At 45.0% G+C, this 18,940-nt stretch overlaps 1 protein-coding gene across 9 annotated transcripts in view; it reads right to left on the bottom strand.

Moving 5' to 3' along the window:
• Positions 1 to 18,940, bottom strand: part of ADGRL1 (adhesion G protein-coupled receptor L1) — a 375,793-nt gene that overhangs the window by 58,416 nt on the left and 298,437 nt on the right. For 6 of the 9 annotated variants that reach the window (XM_040414670.1, XM_040414669.1, XM_040414664.1 and 3 more), the window contains 2 exons: positions 15,117 to 15,226; positions 238 to 252 (listed from right to left, as the gene is read on the bottom strand). In XM_040414670.1, coding sequence (XP_040270604.1) covers positions 238 to 252; positions 15,117 to 15,226 — 125 coding nt within the window. The remainder of the gene's footprint in view (positions 1 to 237; positions 253 to 15,116; positions 15,227 to 18,940) is intronic. The other 3 variants (XM_040414667.1, XM_040414672.1, XM_040414671.1) reach the window with 1 other exon arrangement.

Genomic DNA, 18,940 nt, shown 5'->3' with positions numbered 1-18,940 from the left:
CTCTCGCTCTCTCTATGTTGTAGGGAATTTTGAGGATTTTCTACTGGTTCAAATAAACTCCAGCTCTTGTAATCCTTAAAAAGCGAAAGGGATTAGAGGGTAATGGGGTCAGCAAGGGAGAAAGGGGGCAGAGGAAGAGGGGTGGAGAGAAAAGGAGAAATTAGGATTCCAACATTAATTATGGGCGGAATTAACGAGTCACCGTGAGGGTAACAGGAAGGGACCAATGAAAATTACCTTTTTGCTCCACTTCTATTCACGCATCAGAAAAGAAAGAGAGAGAAAAATATCAAATGAAAAAGAGGATAGGAAAAAGGAGAGAAAGATATTCATGAGTGTCATTAGCAAACCCTTCATCCCCACCACTTAAGGTACCATGCCTCTAACCCTCCCTCCACCCAGAAACCCCACCAGACAAGACAAACTCAGAACCGTATACCCAATGTGTGATGTAGGGGAGGGGATGGGGGTCTTGGGTTCCCAGTGGAGGGCCCTGTAAAGAGAGAGGTGATTAGAGATGCATGGGGTTTGGGGAACAATAGGGTTGGGAAGGATGGGTTGGATGGAAATTTAGGGTGGAATGGACTGGGAATTCAGTGAACATGACAGAATGCATGAGAGGGACAGGTAGGTGATGGAGGACATTAGGTTTCTCTAAAAGGTCCTGCAAAGACATAAAAGGGGTAATGAGAAGAACATGCAATGTGGAAAAACAACATGTTGAAGCGAAAAGTGAGGAAGACTGTGGAAGTCATATGGATCGCAAAGGGAAAAAAACAAAAGTGAAGTTTTTTAAGGACAACGAAATCCATTACAAGTATGAAGGTGGTGAGAAGTCTTCAGGGTGTTGGTAATGTATTGCGAAGGGAGGGAATGGAAGGAGGAGAGGTGGAGGGAAAAAAATTGCGGGAAGAAAGGACTTGACATGAGGGTTGAAATGTGGCGGTAAGAAAACATGTCCATGGTTCCCCGGGGGCTCTGTAAACGAAGAAAGGGAGAATTGGTCGATGGAGTAGAGGAGGTCATAGCATGAGAGTGAAGAACCAGGGGAGGGGATTTATGACTAGGGCAGATTCAGGGGAGACACACTCAAGGAATCTGCAACGTAAAAGTTAGTATTTACAGATAAGCAAAGTTAGAAAACAGACAGAGAATGTAAAATAAGCCAAGATTTAGCAAAAGGTGCTAAGGTTTTGCAGTCCTTATCTCACACCCATGGAAATAAGAATTATGGAGTGCTAAACCTTGCCACCATCTGATAACTCCAGGGCAGAGGAATATATTGAGAGATGAACACAAGCAGAGAGAGAGAGAGACAGAGAAAGAGAGAGACAGAGCAAAAATCTGACTCGGAAAGAAAACAAAAATATCATTTAGGTCAATAAATGAGACACATTTTATGTTTAAAGGGACAGACAAGAAAGGCAGAGACAGCCGATTGGAGGCAGAACAAGTCAGGAGCGACAGAATGAAAACTGCTAAGAGTGAGAGAGACAGGCAGAGGGAGAAAGAGACAGAGCGTGACAGCCTTGGCAGCACGTCCTGGGGATAGAAGCGTTATATTAATGAGCCAATCCTGGAAAGGAAAGGAAATAGTTAAATGTTGCACATAGACAATGCACCTTGCTTTCCCACAGGGCTCCGCATGAAGTGAAGCAAATAGCTCTGTGACTAAAAGAGGGGCCTGCAGAGCACTGCAGAGACCTGTTAGTCTGATTGCATACTGGAGGATGTGCAGAGCGCTATGGGTGCAGAACAATATCACGTCTGTGTCCGGTGTAGCTACAGGTCGTGTGTGTCTACAAGTCGCCGAGCAGCAAATACAATGCATGCAAATAGTCGCCTTGTGTATCTGTATGTGCAGTGAATAGCAATGTTCAGCCGTAGTGGGGCATGATACCTTCTTAGATGCGCCCTGACAAGTATCAGGAGCTCAGGGTGGGAGATACTAATTCATTCTTCATCCAGACTGAATATACCACCAGTCAGTAGGTGACACTGTATAGTCACGTGTGCATCCAAGTGTGTACCATCCAGATCTGTGTGTAAAGTTTCTACATGATGGTCTCCATCTTAGAACAGGTCTATACATAATGATCAGCAGGCACTAGACATGGCCCATCAGCGGCTTAATGACCATAAAGCTGGCATCAGGCGGCACGCAAGGTGGACAGATAGGCCCCGATGGGGACTATGGATGGTACGTGACCAGGAAGTGAGTGATTAGGAAGACACAATGAAAATTGATTGTTAAGATGATACATTAAAGACAATGGGTCACCTCTCCATGTCTGACATGTCCGTTTTAGTAAATACTTGAATTCCCTATATTACAACAATTGTGGAACATCTTTTTTTAGAACTATGAATCGTGCTGTTGCTCTGCCATTCCTACTTGAAACGCATGACTTGGTTGACATCTGACTGTTACCGGTTGGGGATGTGACCTTACACACTCTGACACAATCCTATCAGCGGTACCAGCGTCGGGCTGTGTAGGGACACACCCTTTACCCAAAGGGAATGTTAACATCCCGTTAATTATACCCGTTTATTCATACATTTCCATAAGGGATAGCCAAGGACCAGCACAATGCAGAATTGTAAGAAGAGAAGCTCCAGAACCGTTATATGATGGAGAATTCAAACATTTTGTCAAATTGGCACGTCAGGAGAGCTGAGAGGTCCTCTTTGAAGAAGTGGTCTGTAAAATGAAATAGTATAGTAATTGGTGATTTTGTATGTAAGAAGTGAACGGGGTGAGTCAAAAGTCACGAACCCCCCCAGTTATAAAAATAAACATAATTGCCACTCAAATATTGAATACATTGATGGTGTATGTCTCCCTACCCCACCATGGAAGCTGACATTTTTAATACAAGTGAAAGATACCAGCTTGGTAGTGTATGTTATTTTAAGAAGCTCTGTGCGTTCCTGTAGAGATATTCTGTGTTTTTGCTCTGACTGACAGGGGTGGATTGGCCAAAGACCCTACAGGAAAATTTCCTGGTGGGCCGATGCCCCAGGAGGCCACCCAAGCCCTCCTCTCTGCCACTGACTGGGTACATAATGAGCTCTCAATAGTAATTAACGCTGTGAGAATCAGGTACTCATGTACCTGGCCAGTGACCGCACATGCCCTCCTGAATTCCACTGCTGTGGCCCGCACCTCACCTCCTAAGCCCCATGCTCCATAGACAACTGGAGGAGGAGGAGGACAGAAGATGTTAGCTATTGATGGCCGCCACAGAGGGCCAGCTTTTGGGACAGTTTATTTGTGCTACACTGTGTTATTTGGTTCTCCTGGGATGGTATTTTGCACTATGGTATTGTTGACTCTGCCTACTTGTGTTTCCCCACCTTCTGTTTATTTGGATCTGCCTACAAAATGGGCCACTTTTAGGTTTTTTTTCCAGGGACACTTTATGTTTCCAGTCCGCCCCTGCTGACTGAGCTAAGGATTTACAGTAGGTCGGGCATTCTACCATAAGACTCTAAAGCTGGTCATATGTGTTTGGCCTACAGCTATCTCTCCTAACTCTCCTCAAGACACATACACTTACAGTTGTAGGCTATCTTCATCAGGGAATGGAACAGCGGCACCCATGCCTGACAATTGCTCTATATTAATAGGGAACATAGGATGGTAGGGGTCCTGGCTGTGGGACTCCCAGCCATCAGACTCTTATCTTCTTTCTTTTAGATTAGTGATAAGTGCCTATCTTAAGAAAATTTCATTAAAGGGAATATGTCAAACAAGTCAGCAGGTGCTCCTTCATCCACAACGTGGCAATGTTTAGGGGAAAAAGTACACTGCACACCAACACCAAAACCTCACCCCAAACATGAAGCATGGTGGAGGGAGCATCATGACTTTGCTTCCTCAATGAATGGATGGCTTGCTATCATTGAAGTAACAATGAATTATAAGGCTGAGTTCACACGGGCGTTCTAGGAAAAGGTGCAGGTGCGTTGCGGGAACATGCACGATTTTTGGTACCCAAACCCGAAATTCTTCACAGAAGTTCGGGCTTGGGATCGGTGTTCTGTAGATTGTATTATTTTCCCTTATAACATGGTTATAAGGGAAAATAATAGCATTCTGAATACAGAATGCATAGTAAAATAGGGCTGGAGGGGTTAAAAAAAAATAAAAAATAATTAAACTCACCTTAATCCACTTGATCGCGGAGCCCGGCTTCTATTCTGTCTCCTTCTTTGCTGATTGCAGGAAAAGGACCTGTGGTGACGTCACTCCGGTCATCACATGGTCCATCACATGATCCATTACCATGGTAAAAGATCATGTGACGACCGGAGTGACGTCACCACAGGTCCTGTTCCTACAATCAGCAAAGAAGGAGACAGAAGGAGATGCCGGGCTCCGCGATCAAGTGGATTAAGGTGAGTTTAATTATAATATATATTTTTTTTAACCCCTCCAGCCCTATTTTACTATGCATTCTGTATTCAGAATGCTATTATTTTCCCTTATAACCATGTTATAAGGGAAAATAATAATGATCGGGTCTCCATCCCGATCGTCTCCTAGCAACCGTTCGTGAAAATCGCACCGCATCCTCACTTGCTTGCGGATGCTTGCGATTTTCACGCAGCCCCATTCACTTCTATGGGGCCTGCGTTGCGTGGAAAACGCACAATATAGAGCATGCTGCGATTTTCACGCAACGCACAAGTGATGCATGAAAATCACCGCTTATGTGCACAGCCCCATAGAAATGAATGGGTCCAGATTCAGTGCGAGTGCAATGCGTTCACCTCCCGCATTGCACCCGCGCGGAATACTCGCCCGTGTGAACTCAGCCTAAGGTGTAGCAAACCATTTTACAGAAGGATGTATGGGCAGTAGTCTATGACCTCAAGCTGAAGAGACATTGGGTGATGCATTAAGACAATGACCCAAAGCATTAAGTAAATCAACTAATGGCTGAAAAAAAGATTTGTCTTTTAGAATGGCCATGTCAAAGACCCAACCTTAAAGGGGTTGTCCGGGTTCAGAGCTGAACCCACACATACCTCAATTTTCCCCCAGGCAGCCCCCCTGACTTGAGCATCGGAGCAGTTTATGCTCCGATGCTCTCCTTTGCCCTGCGCTAAATCGCGCAGGGCAAAGGCATTTTTTGGAGATCTGGTGACGTACCGGGGCTCTCCATGGGGCTGCTAGGAACCCCGGTGACGTCACCGGCACTGATGGGTGGGATTTAGCGCTGCCCTAGCCAGTAAAACGGCTAGGGCAGCGCTAAAGCCCGCCCATCCGAGTCGGTGACGTCACCGAACACACTGCCGTGCGGAAGTTTCCGCCTGGCAATGTGTTATTGAAAACAAAAGAGACCGATGCTAACATCAGGGGGGCTGCCTGGGTGAAAAGAAGGGTATGTCCGGGTTCAGCTCTGAACCCGGACAAGCCCTTTAACCCTATCTAGATGCTGCAACATGACCCGAAGAGTGCTGTGCAGGCATGCAATCCCAGAAATATTGATGAACTGAAACACATTCGCAGGGAGGAATGGTTCAAAATTCCTCTTCAATGTTGTGCACATCTACAAGAAACTTTTGGTGGACGTGATTGGGAATGTACAGGATAGTAAAATCAAGGGTTCGCGTATTTTTGCTTTATTCTTCCTTTACTTCTTCCTGCACTGTGAATGTTTACTAAATGTGCTCAATAAAAGACATAGACTAAAAAGGACTGGCACTTGTGTACTTACTTTTGAGTCTTCAGTAAGTTATTGCATAGAGCATAATACGGAATGACTGTTACCATCTTAGCAATAAATTACTGAGGGTTCACCTGCTAGTATACAAGTGCTGGTTCTTAGCTGTCTATTGCTATTAGGCCTACAACCCCTGAATGCAAGCAGTGTTACTCTACTGGACTGAGTGGATAACCTTCATATAGCTCAATACATCCTTTGTGTGTTAGTGGTTTAGTTAGATTGTCTTCGTCTATAATTGTGACAGACCGCAACTGACTTTGTCTTGCAACTGTAGATTTAGGCTACATCTACACGACGACATTTGTCGCGCGACAGATAGGGCACAACTACACTGCAACATTTGTAGCGCAACATTTTGTTGCACTAATGTCGCGCGACAATTTTTATATGGCAGTCTATGGTGTCGCACTGCAACATGCAACATCTCGAATGGATTTTCTGCGACTGTTGCGTCGCAGTCGCAGCATGTTGCAGTGCGACACCATAGACTGCCATTATAAAAATTGTCGCGCGACATTAGTCTTTTCTTTTTTTTATTTCCACTGCCCCAGGACATAAGCTGTCAGTGTGCCATTGTTCTTGGATCTAGGTTATCAGGATGATATTTTTGTGTCTTAGGCTACTTTCAAACTGGCGTTTTGAATTCCGTTTCAGGCATCTCACAAACGGTTCAGTTCAGCCCCGATGCATACTGAATAGTTAAGGATCCGCTCAGAATGCATCAGTTTGGCTCCATACCGCTCTGGATGCGGACACCAAAATGCTGCTGTCAATGTAAGTCAATGGGAGCGGATCCGTTTTCACTGACACAATATGGTGCAATTGAAAACTGATCCGTCCCCCGTTGACTTTCAATGTAAGTCAGGACGGATCCGTTTTGACTTTGTTCTTCATAATGCAAACGGATCCGTTCTGAACGGATACAATCGTTTGCATTATAGGTGCGGATCCGTCTGTGCAGATACCAGACGGATCCGCACCTAACGCAGTTGTGAAAGTAGCCTTAGCTGTCAATGTGCCATTATTCTTAGATCTCAGTTGTCAGTGTGCCATTATTCTTGTGTCCCATCCATTCTAGGTTGTCAGTGTTGTCAGTGTTCCAGTATTCTTGCATCCCCTCTATCAGTGACCGATTGTTCTTCGGTCCTCATTGTCAGTGTGCCATCGTTCTTGGACCACAGCTGTCAATGTGCCATTATTCTTGCATCCAGATTCTCAGTGTGCCATCGTTTTTGGGAACTCATCTGTCAATATGCCATTGTTCTTTCATCTAAGCTTTGATTGTACCATCGTTCTTGGACCTCAGTTATCAGTATGCCAATGTTCTCTTATCTAGGCCAGGCAGTGTCGCCGCACTGGGGTACTTAGGGTCCACCAGTCTAACTGATTCTGGGGGCCCACCTTAGGGCTCCTGCACACTAACTTTTTTTTCCCCCATGTCTGTACCCTTAATTTCACTTCAATGGGTCCGCAAAAAAAAAAAAGACTCTGTGTCTGTATGTCCGCATGGCCATTCTGCTAAATGATAGAACGTGTCCTCTTCTTGTCCACATTACAGACAAGGATAGGACGGTTCTATTAGAGGTGGCTGTTCTGTTCCGCATAATGTGGAATGCACACACCCGGTCTCCATGTTTTGCGGATCCGCAATTTGCAGACTGCAAAACATCCAACGGTCGTGTTCCTGAGCACTTACAGTGATAACCGAAATATTAAATATGAAGTAAGATGGCAGACATTTACAGCAAAATGCACAAACATACATGTGGCAGAATTTACACGTATATGGATATCCTGCACTTTAATCAGTCAGAAACAAGACACACGCAGCGCAGACCGATCACTCATTGGACAGATGTGGGACACAAGACACTTATACGTGGCTCACATGCTTAATCGCTGGGGCTCCGATCGGTAACCATGGCAACCAAGACACTACTGCAGGCCTGGTTGCCATGGTTACTTAGCAATATTACAATATTAGAAGCATCATACTTACCTGCTGCGATGTCTCTGACCGGCCGGGAGCTCCTCCTACTGGTAAGTGACAGATCATTAAGCAATGCGCCACACAGACCTGTCACTTACCAGTAGGAGGAGCTCCCGGCCGGTCACAGACAGCGCAGCAGGTAAGTATGATGCTTCTAATATTGTAATATTGCTATGTAACCATGGCAACCAGGCCTGCAGTAGCGTCCTGGTTGCCATGGTTACCGATCGGAGCCCCAGCGATTAAACTGGGACTCTAATCGGAACTCTCCGCTGCCACCAATAATCGGGCAGGGGGGGGGGGGGGGAGAGAGGGGAGGCTGCACACTGGCCACCAATGATATTACAATAGAGGGAGGGGGGGGCGACGGAGGCCGCACACTGGCCACCAATGATATTACAATAAAGGGAGGGAGGGTGGGCCGACGGAGGCCGCACACTGGCCACCAATGATATTACAATAGAGGGGGGGCCGGGGGGGGCCGCACACTGGCCACTAATGATATTCAAACTGGGGAGGGAGGGGGGTCTGTCCCCTGCTGCCTGGCAGCCCCTGATCTCTTACAGGGGGCTATGATACGCACAATTAACCCCTTCAGGTGCGGCACCTGAAGGGTTAATTGTGCTGATCACAGCCCCCTGTAAAAGATCGGGTGCTGCCAGGCAGCAGGGGGCAGTCATGTACACAGTTCGTAGTATATTCTAACTAGAAGCGTCCCCATCACTATGGGAATGCCTCTGTATTAGAATATACTGTCGGATCTGAGTTTCACGATGTAACTCAAATCCGATGGTATATTCTAACATAGATGCGTTCCCATGGTGATGGGGACGCTTCAAGTTAAAATATACCATCGGATTGGAGAAAACTCTGATCCTATGGTATATTAACTCCTGACTTTACATTGAAAGTCAATGGAGGACGGATCCGTTTGCAATTGCACCATATTGTGTCAACGTCAAACGGATCTGTCCCCATTGACTTGCATTGTAAGTCAGGACGGATCCGTTTGGCTCCGCACGGCCAGGCGGACACCAAAACGACTTTTTTTTCATGTCCGTGGATCCTCCAAAAAGTCAAGGAAGACCCACGGGTGAAAAAACGGTCACGGATCACGGAAAAACGGAACCCGTTTTTGCGGACCGCAAAAAAAAACGGTCGTGTGCATGAGGCGTAAGGCCTATTGCACACGACCGTATGGCTTTTTCAGTGTTTTGCGGTCCGTTTTTCACGGATCTGTTGTTCCGTTTTTTGTTTCCGTTGTGTTTCCGTTTCTGTTCCGTTTTTCCGTTTCGTTTTTCCATATGCCATATACAGTATATAGTAATTACATAGATAAAATTGGGCTCGGCATAACATTTTCAATAGATGGTTCAGCAAAAAACGGAACGGAAACGGAAGACATACGGATGCATTTCCATATGTGTTCCGTTTTTTTTTGCGGACCCATTGACTTGAATGAAGCCACGGAACGTGATTTGCGGGCAATAATAGGACATGTTCTATGTTAAAACGGAACGGAAAAAAAGGAAATACAGAAAACGGAATGCATACGGAGTGCAATCCGATTTTTTTTGCGGAACCATTGAAATGAATGGTTCCGTATACGGACCGTATACGGAACGCAAAAAACGGCCAGTAAACGGGAAAAAAAAATGGCCGTGTGCAGGAGGCCTAAAGGTTTTCTTTGGGTGTAAAAAATAAAATAAAATAAAAATAAAAAATCTGGCCAAAATATGTGTCAAACTAAAATAGAAATGCTCGTCTGTTATAGGACCTGTGTCCACTTTTCTAGTTATCCTCTATCCACAGGATCGGGGATAACTAAGTGATCTGTGGGGGTCTGAACACTGGAGCCCCCACTGATCCCCCTTCTTCATTGAGTGGCAGGTGGAGCATATGCCCGGCCTCCATCCATTCTCTATGGGGTCGCTGGAGATGGCAGAGTACAGCGCTGGCTATTTCCAGTGGTCCCAAAGAGAATAAATGGAGCATATGTGTGACCTGCCACGCCATCAAAAAGAGGGAACAGGACCCGTTCCTGGGATCAGTGGAAGGGGTCGCAAAATCGGACCCCACTAATCATATAGTTATGCCCTATAGTGTGGAGAGGATAACTTGAAAACCTGGACAACCCCTTTAAATCCTCCACCACCAGTATCTCTTTACATGGCAGCAGTGATGCCTGTATATACGGAATATCATCACTACCGCCATGTAAACCATACGTGTCAATACTGGAGAATGTGACGCACTGTGCAGAATATTTCAGTCATAAGTCCAACCTGCTTTGCGGGTCATAGCCTTTAACTAAGCCCAAGCAAAGGCGCTAGAGGAGCAACGTGAGCAAAGGGCACAAACGGAGGGTCATAACTGAAGCAGAGGCATTAGGGTCACCTGAGGCAGGGTAATAGTGGGGATCCTGGAGCAGAGGTATTAGGGGGGCAACTGGAGAAGAGGCAATATTAGGGGTGCATTTAGAGTAGGGGCATTGGGGGGCATCTGGAGCTGTGGCACTAATGGGGTGCACCTAAAGCAGAGGCATTGGGGGGACCTAGAGCAGAGTCCCCCCAATGCCACTCTGAACTCTGCAGAGAGCAGCACACATACACAGATCCGAGTCTACTATAAACCAATCCCCTATTCCCCCTTACAGTCTCCTACATCTCACTACTGTCGCACACTTGAGAAATCAGCCCAGCACCGAAGAGGAGTCCTTCTCTCCAGCAACCACAGTTTTCTGAAAGCAGGGAGGGCAGGAGGATGGCCAGACATGTTCTCTCCTCCTTCACTGCCTGCAGCCGGGAAGTTTAGAAGATACTGCGGGGCCCCCTGTACAATTTACACCAGTAGGAGGCTGCATCACTGTGCGATACTGCCACCTAGTGGCTACAATAATTATCTCTCCTGAGAAACAAGAGAAATAATTACTCCTCCGTCTTATCTCCAGGTGCAGGAGACTGGGGGCCTACCGAGGAATCCCCTGCCTCCCCGGTGGGCCTGTCCGAGCCTGAGGCCAGGGGGCTCAAACTCAGCTGAACATATGAACCGTACATAGAAATATTTCCAGTTGAGGGGCCACGTGGATTTCAAATACAATACAATACACATGTGTCACATTCACTGCCATTTAAGCTTCAACTTAGCCTGCCATGCCCAGGAATTGCACCAGGAGCTCCCCTAGTGGTGAGAACAGAGGGATGAGAATGGTATCACAACTTTTTCATTCCATTCTAATCAGTTTACAAAAATACATTTCACATGGCTGGACAATCTCTTCTTAATACAGACCCCAGATGAGACCCCAATACAGACTCCCAGATCCTAAAATTAATTACGGAGCACTGGACCTAAAATTAATATAGAACCCCAAATTCATACATACCTCAAATCAGACCCCCAATTTATACAGACCCAAAATTGGACTGCACATTTATACAGACCTCAGATCAGACCCCAAATCAAACTGTTGCCGCTCCCTATAACCCACACCCAACTGCTCAATTCCCTAAATGCAGACCTCAGAGCAGACAAAAAAACTTAATAAAATACCTCTCCTCCACTAAGCGCCACCACCACTCTGGCTCTTGTGCAGCACAGCACTATGTCTTGGAGCCAGCGATACACTGCGTCCTGACGTCGCACTGCGTCCAATCATAATGCATGCCTACATGCACTAAATTCTGAAACGTACACTGTCAGGACATAGGGCAGTGCTGGCACCTGTAGAAGAGAACTAGGGAGTGGTGAGTAATGCCACCTTCTACTATAACTCACCGCTCCCTGTACAAATGAGTGTTCCCACAATGGAAGCGCTCATTAGTTAATAGTGCACCCTCCGCAGGACGCGTGTTTGAGACCCCTGGTCTTGGCCATAAGTCTCAAATATGTAGCCCCGAGGCAATTATCTGCAGCCCACGATACCTCAGGGAAGAGTACAGCTTCAGGACGTAGTGCACTATGACCTGACGCGACATCAAGATGCACCAGACCATCAGGACGCTGGAGTCAGGGCACAGTATTGCGCTGCAGAAGAGCCAGAGTGGTAGTGGCACCTGAAGGAGGCATTTTTTTTTGTCTGCTCAGAGGTCTGCATTTAGGGGATGGAGGGGTTGGGTGTGGGTTATAAGGGGTGGCGCAGGCTTATTTGGGATCTTTATAAATTGGGGGTCTGATCTGAAGTCTAAGTAAATTTGCAGTCTGATTTGGGGTCTATGTAAATTGTTGGTTTGACCTGAGATCTGTATAAATTTGGGGTCTGATCTGGGGGATGATTTGGGGCTTAATCTAGGGTCTGTATAAATTTGGGGTCTGATCCGGGGTCTGTATAAATTGGGGGTCTGATTTGGGCTGTGTATAACCTGGGGGTCTTATCTGATGTCTGTATAAATTAGGGGTCTGATCTGAGGTCTGTATAAATTAGGGGTCTGATCTGAGGTCTGTATAAATTAGGGGTCTTATCTGAGGTCTGTATAAATTAGGGGTCTGATCTGAGGTCTGTATTAATTGGGGGTCTGATCTGAGGTCTGTATGAATTAGGGGTCTGATCTGAGGTCTGTATAAATTAGGGGTCTGATCTGAGGTCTGTATAAATTGTGGGTCTGATCTGAGGTCTGTATAAATTTGGGGTCTGATCTGGGGTCTGTATTAATTGGGGGTCTGATCTGAGGTCTGTATAAATTAGGGGTCTGATCTAAGGTCTGTATAAATTGGGGGTCTGATCTGAGGTCTGTATGAATTGGGGGTATGATCTGGGTTCTGTAAAAATTGGGGGCTCAGATCTGATGTCTGTATTGGGGGTTAATCTGTAGTCTGTAACTTTGTGAACTTTGTGATCTGAGGTCTGTATGAATTGGGGGTCTGATCTGGGTTCTGTATAAATTAGGGGTCTGATCTAAGGTCTGTATAAATTGGGGGTCTGAACTGAGGTCTGTATAAATCGGGGGCCTGAACTGAGGTCTGTATAAATTTGCGGTCTGAATTGGGGTCTGTATAAATTGGGGGTTTGATCTGGGGTCTGTAATAATATGGGGGCTGATATGGGGTTTATTCTGGAGTCTGTATACATTTTTGGGCTCATATGGGGGTCTGTTTTCATCTGGGGGGTGTTTTGGGGTTTAATCTGAGGTCTGTATAAATTTGTGGGCTCATCTGGGCATCTGGGGCCTGTATGAATCAATGTATCAATTCTAGGTCTGATCTGAGGTCTGTGTATTTGCAGTCTGCATAGATTGGGGACCTGATCTGGAATCTGTATAAATTTGGGGTCTGATCTGGGTCTTTATAAATCTGGGGTCTAATATGGGGTTTGTATAAATTTGTGGGTTGAACATAATCTGAATTAATTTTTGGGGGTCTATATTAATTTTAGGGTCTAATCAGGGGGTGTGTATTAATTCTGGGGTCTGGTCTGGTTGTCTGTATTACTTTTGGGGTCTCATCTGGGGCCTGTAGTAAGAAGGGGTTGTCCATCCATGTGAAATTAACTTTTGAAAACTGATTAGAATGCCATAAAAAAGTAGTGATACCTCTCACCCCACTGTTCTCACCACTTGGGGAGATCTTGACGTCATTTTCAGGTGTGGGCGGCTGAGTTGAAGTTCTGGACGGTGTGACACAATTATGTACTGAATGTGTGATATACAGTATGTGGATATTGCGGCCTGTCAAGTGGAAATTTTTTCTATGTGTAGCCCATATATCCAGCCAAGTTTGAGACCACTGATCTAGGCTGTCAGTACACCATCGTTCTTGGACCTCAGCTGTCAATAAGTCATTGTTCTTTCATACAGGCTGTCAGTGTACCATCATTCTTGGAACCCAGCTGTCAATATGCCATTGTTCTTTCATCTAGGCCATCAGTATACCATTGTTCTAAGACCTCAGCTGTCAATATGCCATTGTTCTTTCATACAGGCGGTCAGTGTACCATCGTTCTTGGATCTCAGCTGCCAATAAGCCATTGTTTTTTCATCTAAGCCATCAATATACCATCATTCTTCGACCTCAGCTGTCAATATGCCATTGTTCTTTCATATGGGCTGTCACTATACCACCGTTCTTGGACCTCAGCTGCCGATATGCCATTGTTCTTTCATCTAGGCCATCAACATACCATCATTCTTCGACCTCAGCTGTCAATATACCACTGTTGTTTCATACAGGCTGTCAGTGTACCATCATTCTTGGATCCCAGCTGTCAATATGCCATTGTTCTTTCATCTAGGCCATCAGTATACCATTATTCTAAGACCCCAGCTGTCAATATGCTGTCAGTGTACCATCGTTCTTGGATCTCACATGTTAATGTTTGCTATTGTTCTTTGGTCTCAGCTATCAGTGTACCATTTTTTAATCTAGGCTGTCAATGCGTCATGTTTCTTGGCCTCTTGGTCTTTGCTGTTGATGTCACTGTCATTGGATTTCAGCTATCAGCATGGTGTTGGTCAGGAATCACAATTCTTTTTGTACTCTTTTTTTTCTGTAGAATGTAATACACATCTACCAATCTTGTATACATGGAACGGGACCCCCGAAACAGATAAAGAAACCTAACCTGGGATGCCAAACCACAGCTTGTTCACCCATGTAAATTGTGATGGCAATAATACCAATAACATAAAAAATGCTAATGTGCATTCATCCCAACTGTGAAACGTTGTGTCAGTACTTATGTTGAAATATTAAAAAGCTGAATTCTTAAAATCATGCCAGTAATATATAAGAAAAGTGTAGTCAAGGGAGACAAAACACATTAGTGTCATGGATGTAGACAATTAAAGTGATATACTGAACATTACTCTCAAATACAATAGGAGAAATTTACGGGAATGATGCAATGGGGTAAAAAAATAATTTTCGAATAGTAAAAAAAAAAAAATAGCCATAGATGGGGAATGATATTACCTTGGTAGACGTGACTGGTAAAGACAAGGTGAACAAGAACTGTGAATGGCTTTATATGATGAAGAAGAAGAGGAAAATTACCGAACTGTATATGGTGAGGGGTATAGCAGTCCCTCGGCTTACAACAGTGGAGTATTGGGTATATGGAGCAGTATCTGCCACCGTGCGCAGTGCTCTTTCTGTCAGATTCCTCTTTGTCTGTGACATGCTGCGTTATGCATAGCAATGTGCTGCCAGTCAGCTGCACTGGGACTTGTGTCGTGTACTAGTGAGATGCTCTGTCCCATTATAATGAGTGTACATTGTGTAAGTGGAGAAAAACATAGGTTTATAATACAATACTGGTATAAGGTGATGAGACCCCCAACATATGTGGGGTGGTAGGCATCAAAACCGTACACGGACACTTAATATTAGCGATGTGTGCTATATGGCCTCCCATGGTGTGTGGTTTTCTAGATAGTGTCACGGTGTATACTCACTGTATGGCACGCAGTCATACTGGACTTCCAGGTATTTGTAGGTCCCTGGACACGGGTCAGGAAAGGCTTCGGAATCGGCAATAACAACACACTGTGTGCGATTGTTACACCTGTGGGAAAAAACACAACCAGATATAAGGAGTGATGATAATAATATAGCATTAGGTACTGTACGTATAATGTATGATTGCATATGTACAGTACAGACCAAAAGTTTGGACACACCTTCTCATTCAAAGAGTTTTCTTTATTTTCATGACTATGAAGGCATCAAAACTATGAATTAACACATGTGGAATTATATACATAACAAACAAGTGTGAAACAACTGAAAATATGTCATATTCTAGATTCTTCAAAGTAGCCGCCTTTTGCTTTGATTACTGCTTTGCACACTCTTGGCATTCTCTTGATGAGCTTCAAGAGGTAGTCCCCTGAAATGGTCTTCCAACAGTCTTGAAGGAGTTCCCAAAGATGCTTAGCACTTGTTGGCCCTTTTGCCTTCACTCTGCGGACCAGCTCACCCCAAACCATCTCGATTGGGTTCAGGTCCGGTGACTGTGGAGGCCAGGTCATCTGGCGCAGCACCCCATCACTTTCCTTCATGGTCAAATAGCCCTTACTTTCAAAGTTTTCCCAATTTTTCGGCTGACTGACTGACCTTCATTTCTTAAAGTAATGGCCTTTTTCTTTACTTAGCTGCTTTTTTCTTGCCATAATACAAATTCTAACAGTCTATTCAGTAGGACTATCAGCTGTGTATCCACCTGACTTCTCCTCAACGCAACTGATGGTCCCAACCCCATTTATAAGGCAAGAAATCCCACTTATTAAACCTGACAGGGCACACCTGTGAAGTGAAAACCATTTCAGGGGACTACCTCTTGAAGCTCATCAAGAGAATGCCAAGAGTGTGCAAAGCAGTAATCAAAGCAAAAGGTGGCTACTTTGAAGAAACTAGAATATGACATATTTTCTGTTGTTTCACACTTGTTTGTTATGAATATAATTCCACATGTGTTAATTCATAGTTTTGATGCCTTCAGTGTGAATCTACAATTTTCATAGTCATGAAAATAAAGAAAACTCTTTGAATGAGAAGGTGTGTCCAAACTTTTGGTCTGTACTGTATGTGTGCATGTCTATATGCCCATATGTGCATTTGTGTAAGTATGTCGGTGTGTCTGTGTGGTGTATGTACACTCATTGACAAAACAAAATAACAAACCTGGCTAGAAATGTTGGATTCCTGCTAAACTTGGCATGCAGTTACGTCTTTGTTATGTCTCAGTAAATGATTACATGTGGTCTGATTTGCCACAAGAGGGCATAAAAGAGCTTCCCTCTTTGATCTATAAAAAAAATGCTCTCAGAGGCGACTTTTGAGTAGTGTACCTTTTTTGTGAGAGATCGTTGACTGCTAGACATGCCTCTATGCTGCCCCAACTACTGGTGAGATGATCTGGAGAGCCATCACATAGGACAGTCGGTCACCCCTAGTAGTGATATGAGGGACACTAACAGCTCAGTGATATGTACAGGACATCCCGCGGCCACATGTGTTCCTCTCATGGCAGGGCTTCCACCTGGCATTTTTCAGCAGGATAATGCTCGCCCGCACACAGCAAAGGTTTCTACAAATGTCTCCAATAGATCTCAACACTTCCTTGGCTGCCCGATCACCAGATTTATCACCCAATGAGCATTTATGGGACCAACTGGGACACCAGCTTCAGCAACCTACGAGTGTCCAGGATCTACAGGTCCAGCTGTAACATCTGTGGGCAAATGTGCTGCAGGATACCATACAGAACCGGTATGCCTCTATGCTCAACCGCATCTCATATTGTATCCAGGATAGAGGCCGTATCTCATCTTGTATCCAGGCCAGAGGCTGGATCTCATCTTGTATTCAGGCTAGAGGCCGTATCTCATCTTGTATCTAGGATAGAGGCCATATCTCATCTTGTATCTAGGCTAGAGGCCATATTTCATCTTGTATCTAGGCTAGAGGCCATATCTCATCTTGTATCTAGGCTAGAGGCCGTATCTCATCTTGTATCTAGGCTAGAGGCCATATCTCATCTTGTATCCAGGCTAGAGGCCGTATCTCATCTTGTATCTAGGCTAGAGGCCATATCTCATCTTGTATCTAGGCTAGAGGCCATATTTCATCTTGTATCTAGGCTAGAGGCCATATCTCATCTTGTATCCAGGCTAGAGGCCGTATCTCATCTTGTATCTAGGCTAGAGGCCGTATCTCATATCGTATCCAGGTCAGAGGTCGTATCTAATCTTGTATCTAGGCTAGAGGTGACACAACAGGGTCCTAGAGCCTCCTTTTAATTGTACAGTTTCCCCAATAAACTTCTTTCACCCTAATACTGTCATCACATATATCATCATTTCATTCCATTCCAACAACTCCTTTTTTATGTCAATGAGTGCAAGTATATCAGGATGTAAATATGTATACCTGTGTATGTATGTCTGCATAGTGTATATGCATCTGTATAAAGTAAGTAGCTGGTTCTGAGTATTTATATATGTCTCACTTGGGCATTCACATGACCATATCTGTTTTGCAGTCCACAAATCGCGGATCCAAAAAATACGGATGCGGTCCGTGAGTATCCTGCACTTTTGCGGGCCCCATTTTTAAAATATCTTGCGGACAAGAATCAGATATGTTCTAACATTTGCGGCTCAACCACACAGATGTGGATAGCACACAGATGACATCCATGTGCTGTCTGCATTTTTTGCGATCCTGTAAAAAAGTCTGCGTGCGCTCCGCAAAAAAATTGGATCAGATTCGGATTGAAATTACGGTTGTGTGAATGTAGCCTTTACATGTGTAGGTTCTTGATCCATGTGACTATGTGTGAGTGTATGTCTGTGTGGAAGGAGTTGGGGGTATAGGGCTAGGTGTCCATGCTTCTATAGCAGGGATTGCCAACCTGCGGCTCTCCAGCATGCCCTAATGCAAGTCCCACTCCGTGATAGTCGTGGGGCTCGGTATAACTTTGGGCATATGCATTATACTACGTCAATGTATTTCTGTGTGAACTGTAATTCCTTAAAACAGGCTGTTTTATTTGAGCATGTCATTACAACCATTCACCCCTAGGTGGTGCTGGCACTATATATATATATATATATATATATATATCTTAGGGTGTGCTAAGACAAAAAGAGAAGGGAGGAAGTTAGTGGAGGAGTGAGGAGCAGAACAGGATAAGTCCAGTATGTAGCTGCCATTTTAGCCCCTTGGCCCTGGCCAAGCTGAGGGAGTATGGAAACCAGCCTTAGGGTCCATTCACGCGTCCGTAGTGTATTGCGGATCCGCAATACACTCGGCCGGCCCCACCATAGAAATGCCTATTCTTGTCCGCAATTGCAGACAAGAATAGGACATGCTCTATTTTCTTGCGGAACTGCGGACTGGAAGATCGGGGGCGCGCTCCGGAAATGCGGATGCCGAGAGCACATAGTGTGCGCTCCGCCTCTCTTCCAGCCCCATAGAGAATGAATGGGTCCGCACCAGTTCCGGATAATTGCGGAACGAATGCGGACCCATTCTACGGACGTGTGAATGGACCCTAACAGCTACCTAGCACAGACCAGAGTGAATTATGGATATAGAGAAAGTCTAGTGGAGGTAAAAGCAGCATTAGCTCATGGACTCCACAGCACCAGTGACCGGGAGAAGCCTAAAATCACCTGGACTACGCGTGGTTGTCCATTGCCACATTCCTCTATGGACATTGTGGATCAGAGTTTATGAAAGCAACCTGTGCAAATAATGAAGCAGAGGATTTTGC

The sequence above is a fragment of the Bufo bufo genome, chromosome 1, assembly GCF_905171765.1.
Source record: "Bufo bufo chromosome 1, aBufBuf1.1, whole genome shotgun sequence".
Taxonomy (NCBI): Eukaryota; Metazoa; Chordata; class Amphibia; order Anura; family Bufonidae; genus Bufo; species Bufo bufo.
Note: the sequence above shows the minus strand (reverse complement) of the source record. Positions and strands in the feature narration are given on the sequence as shown.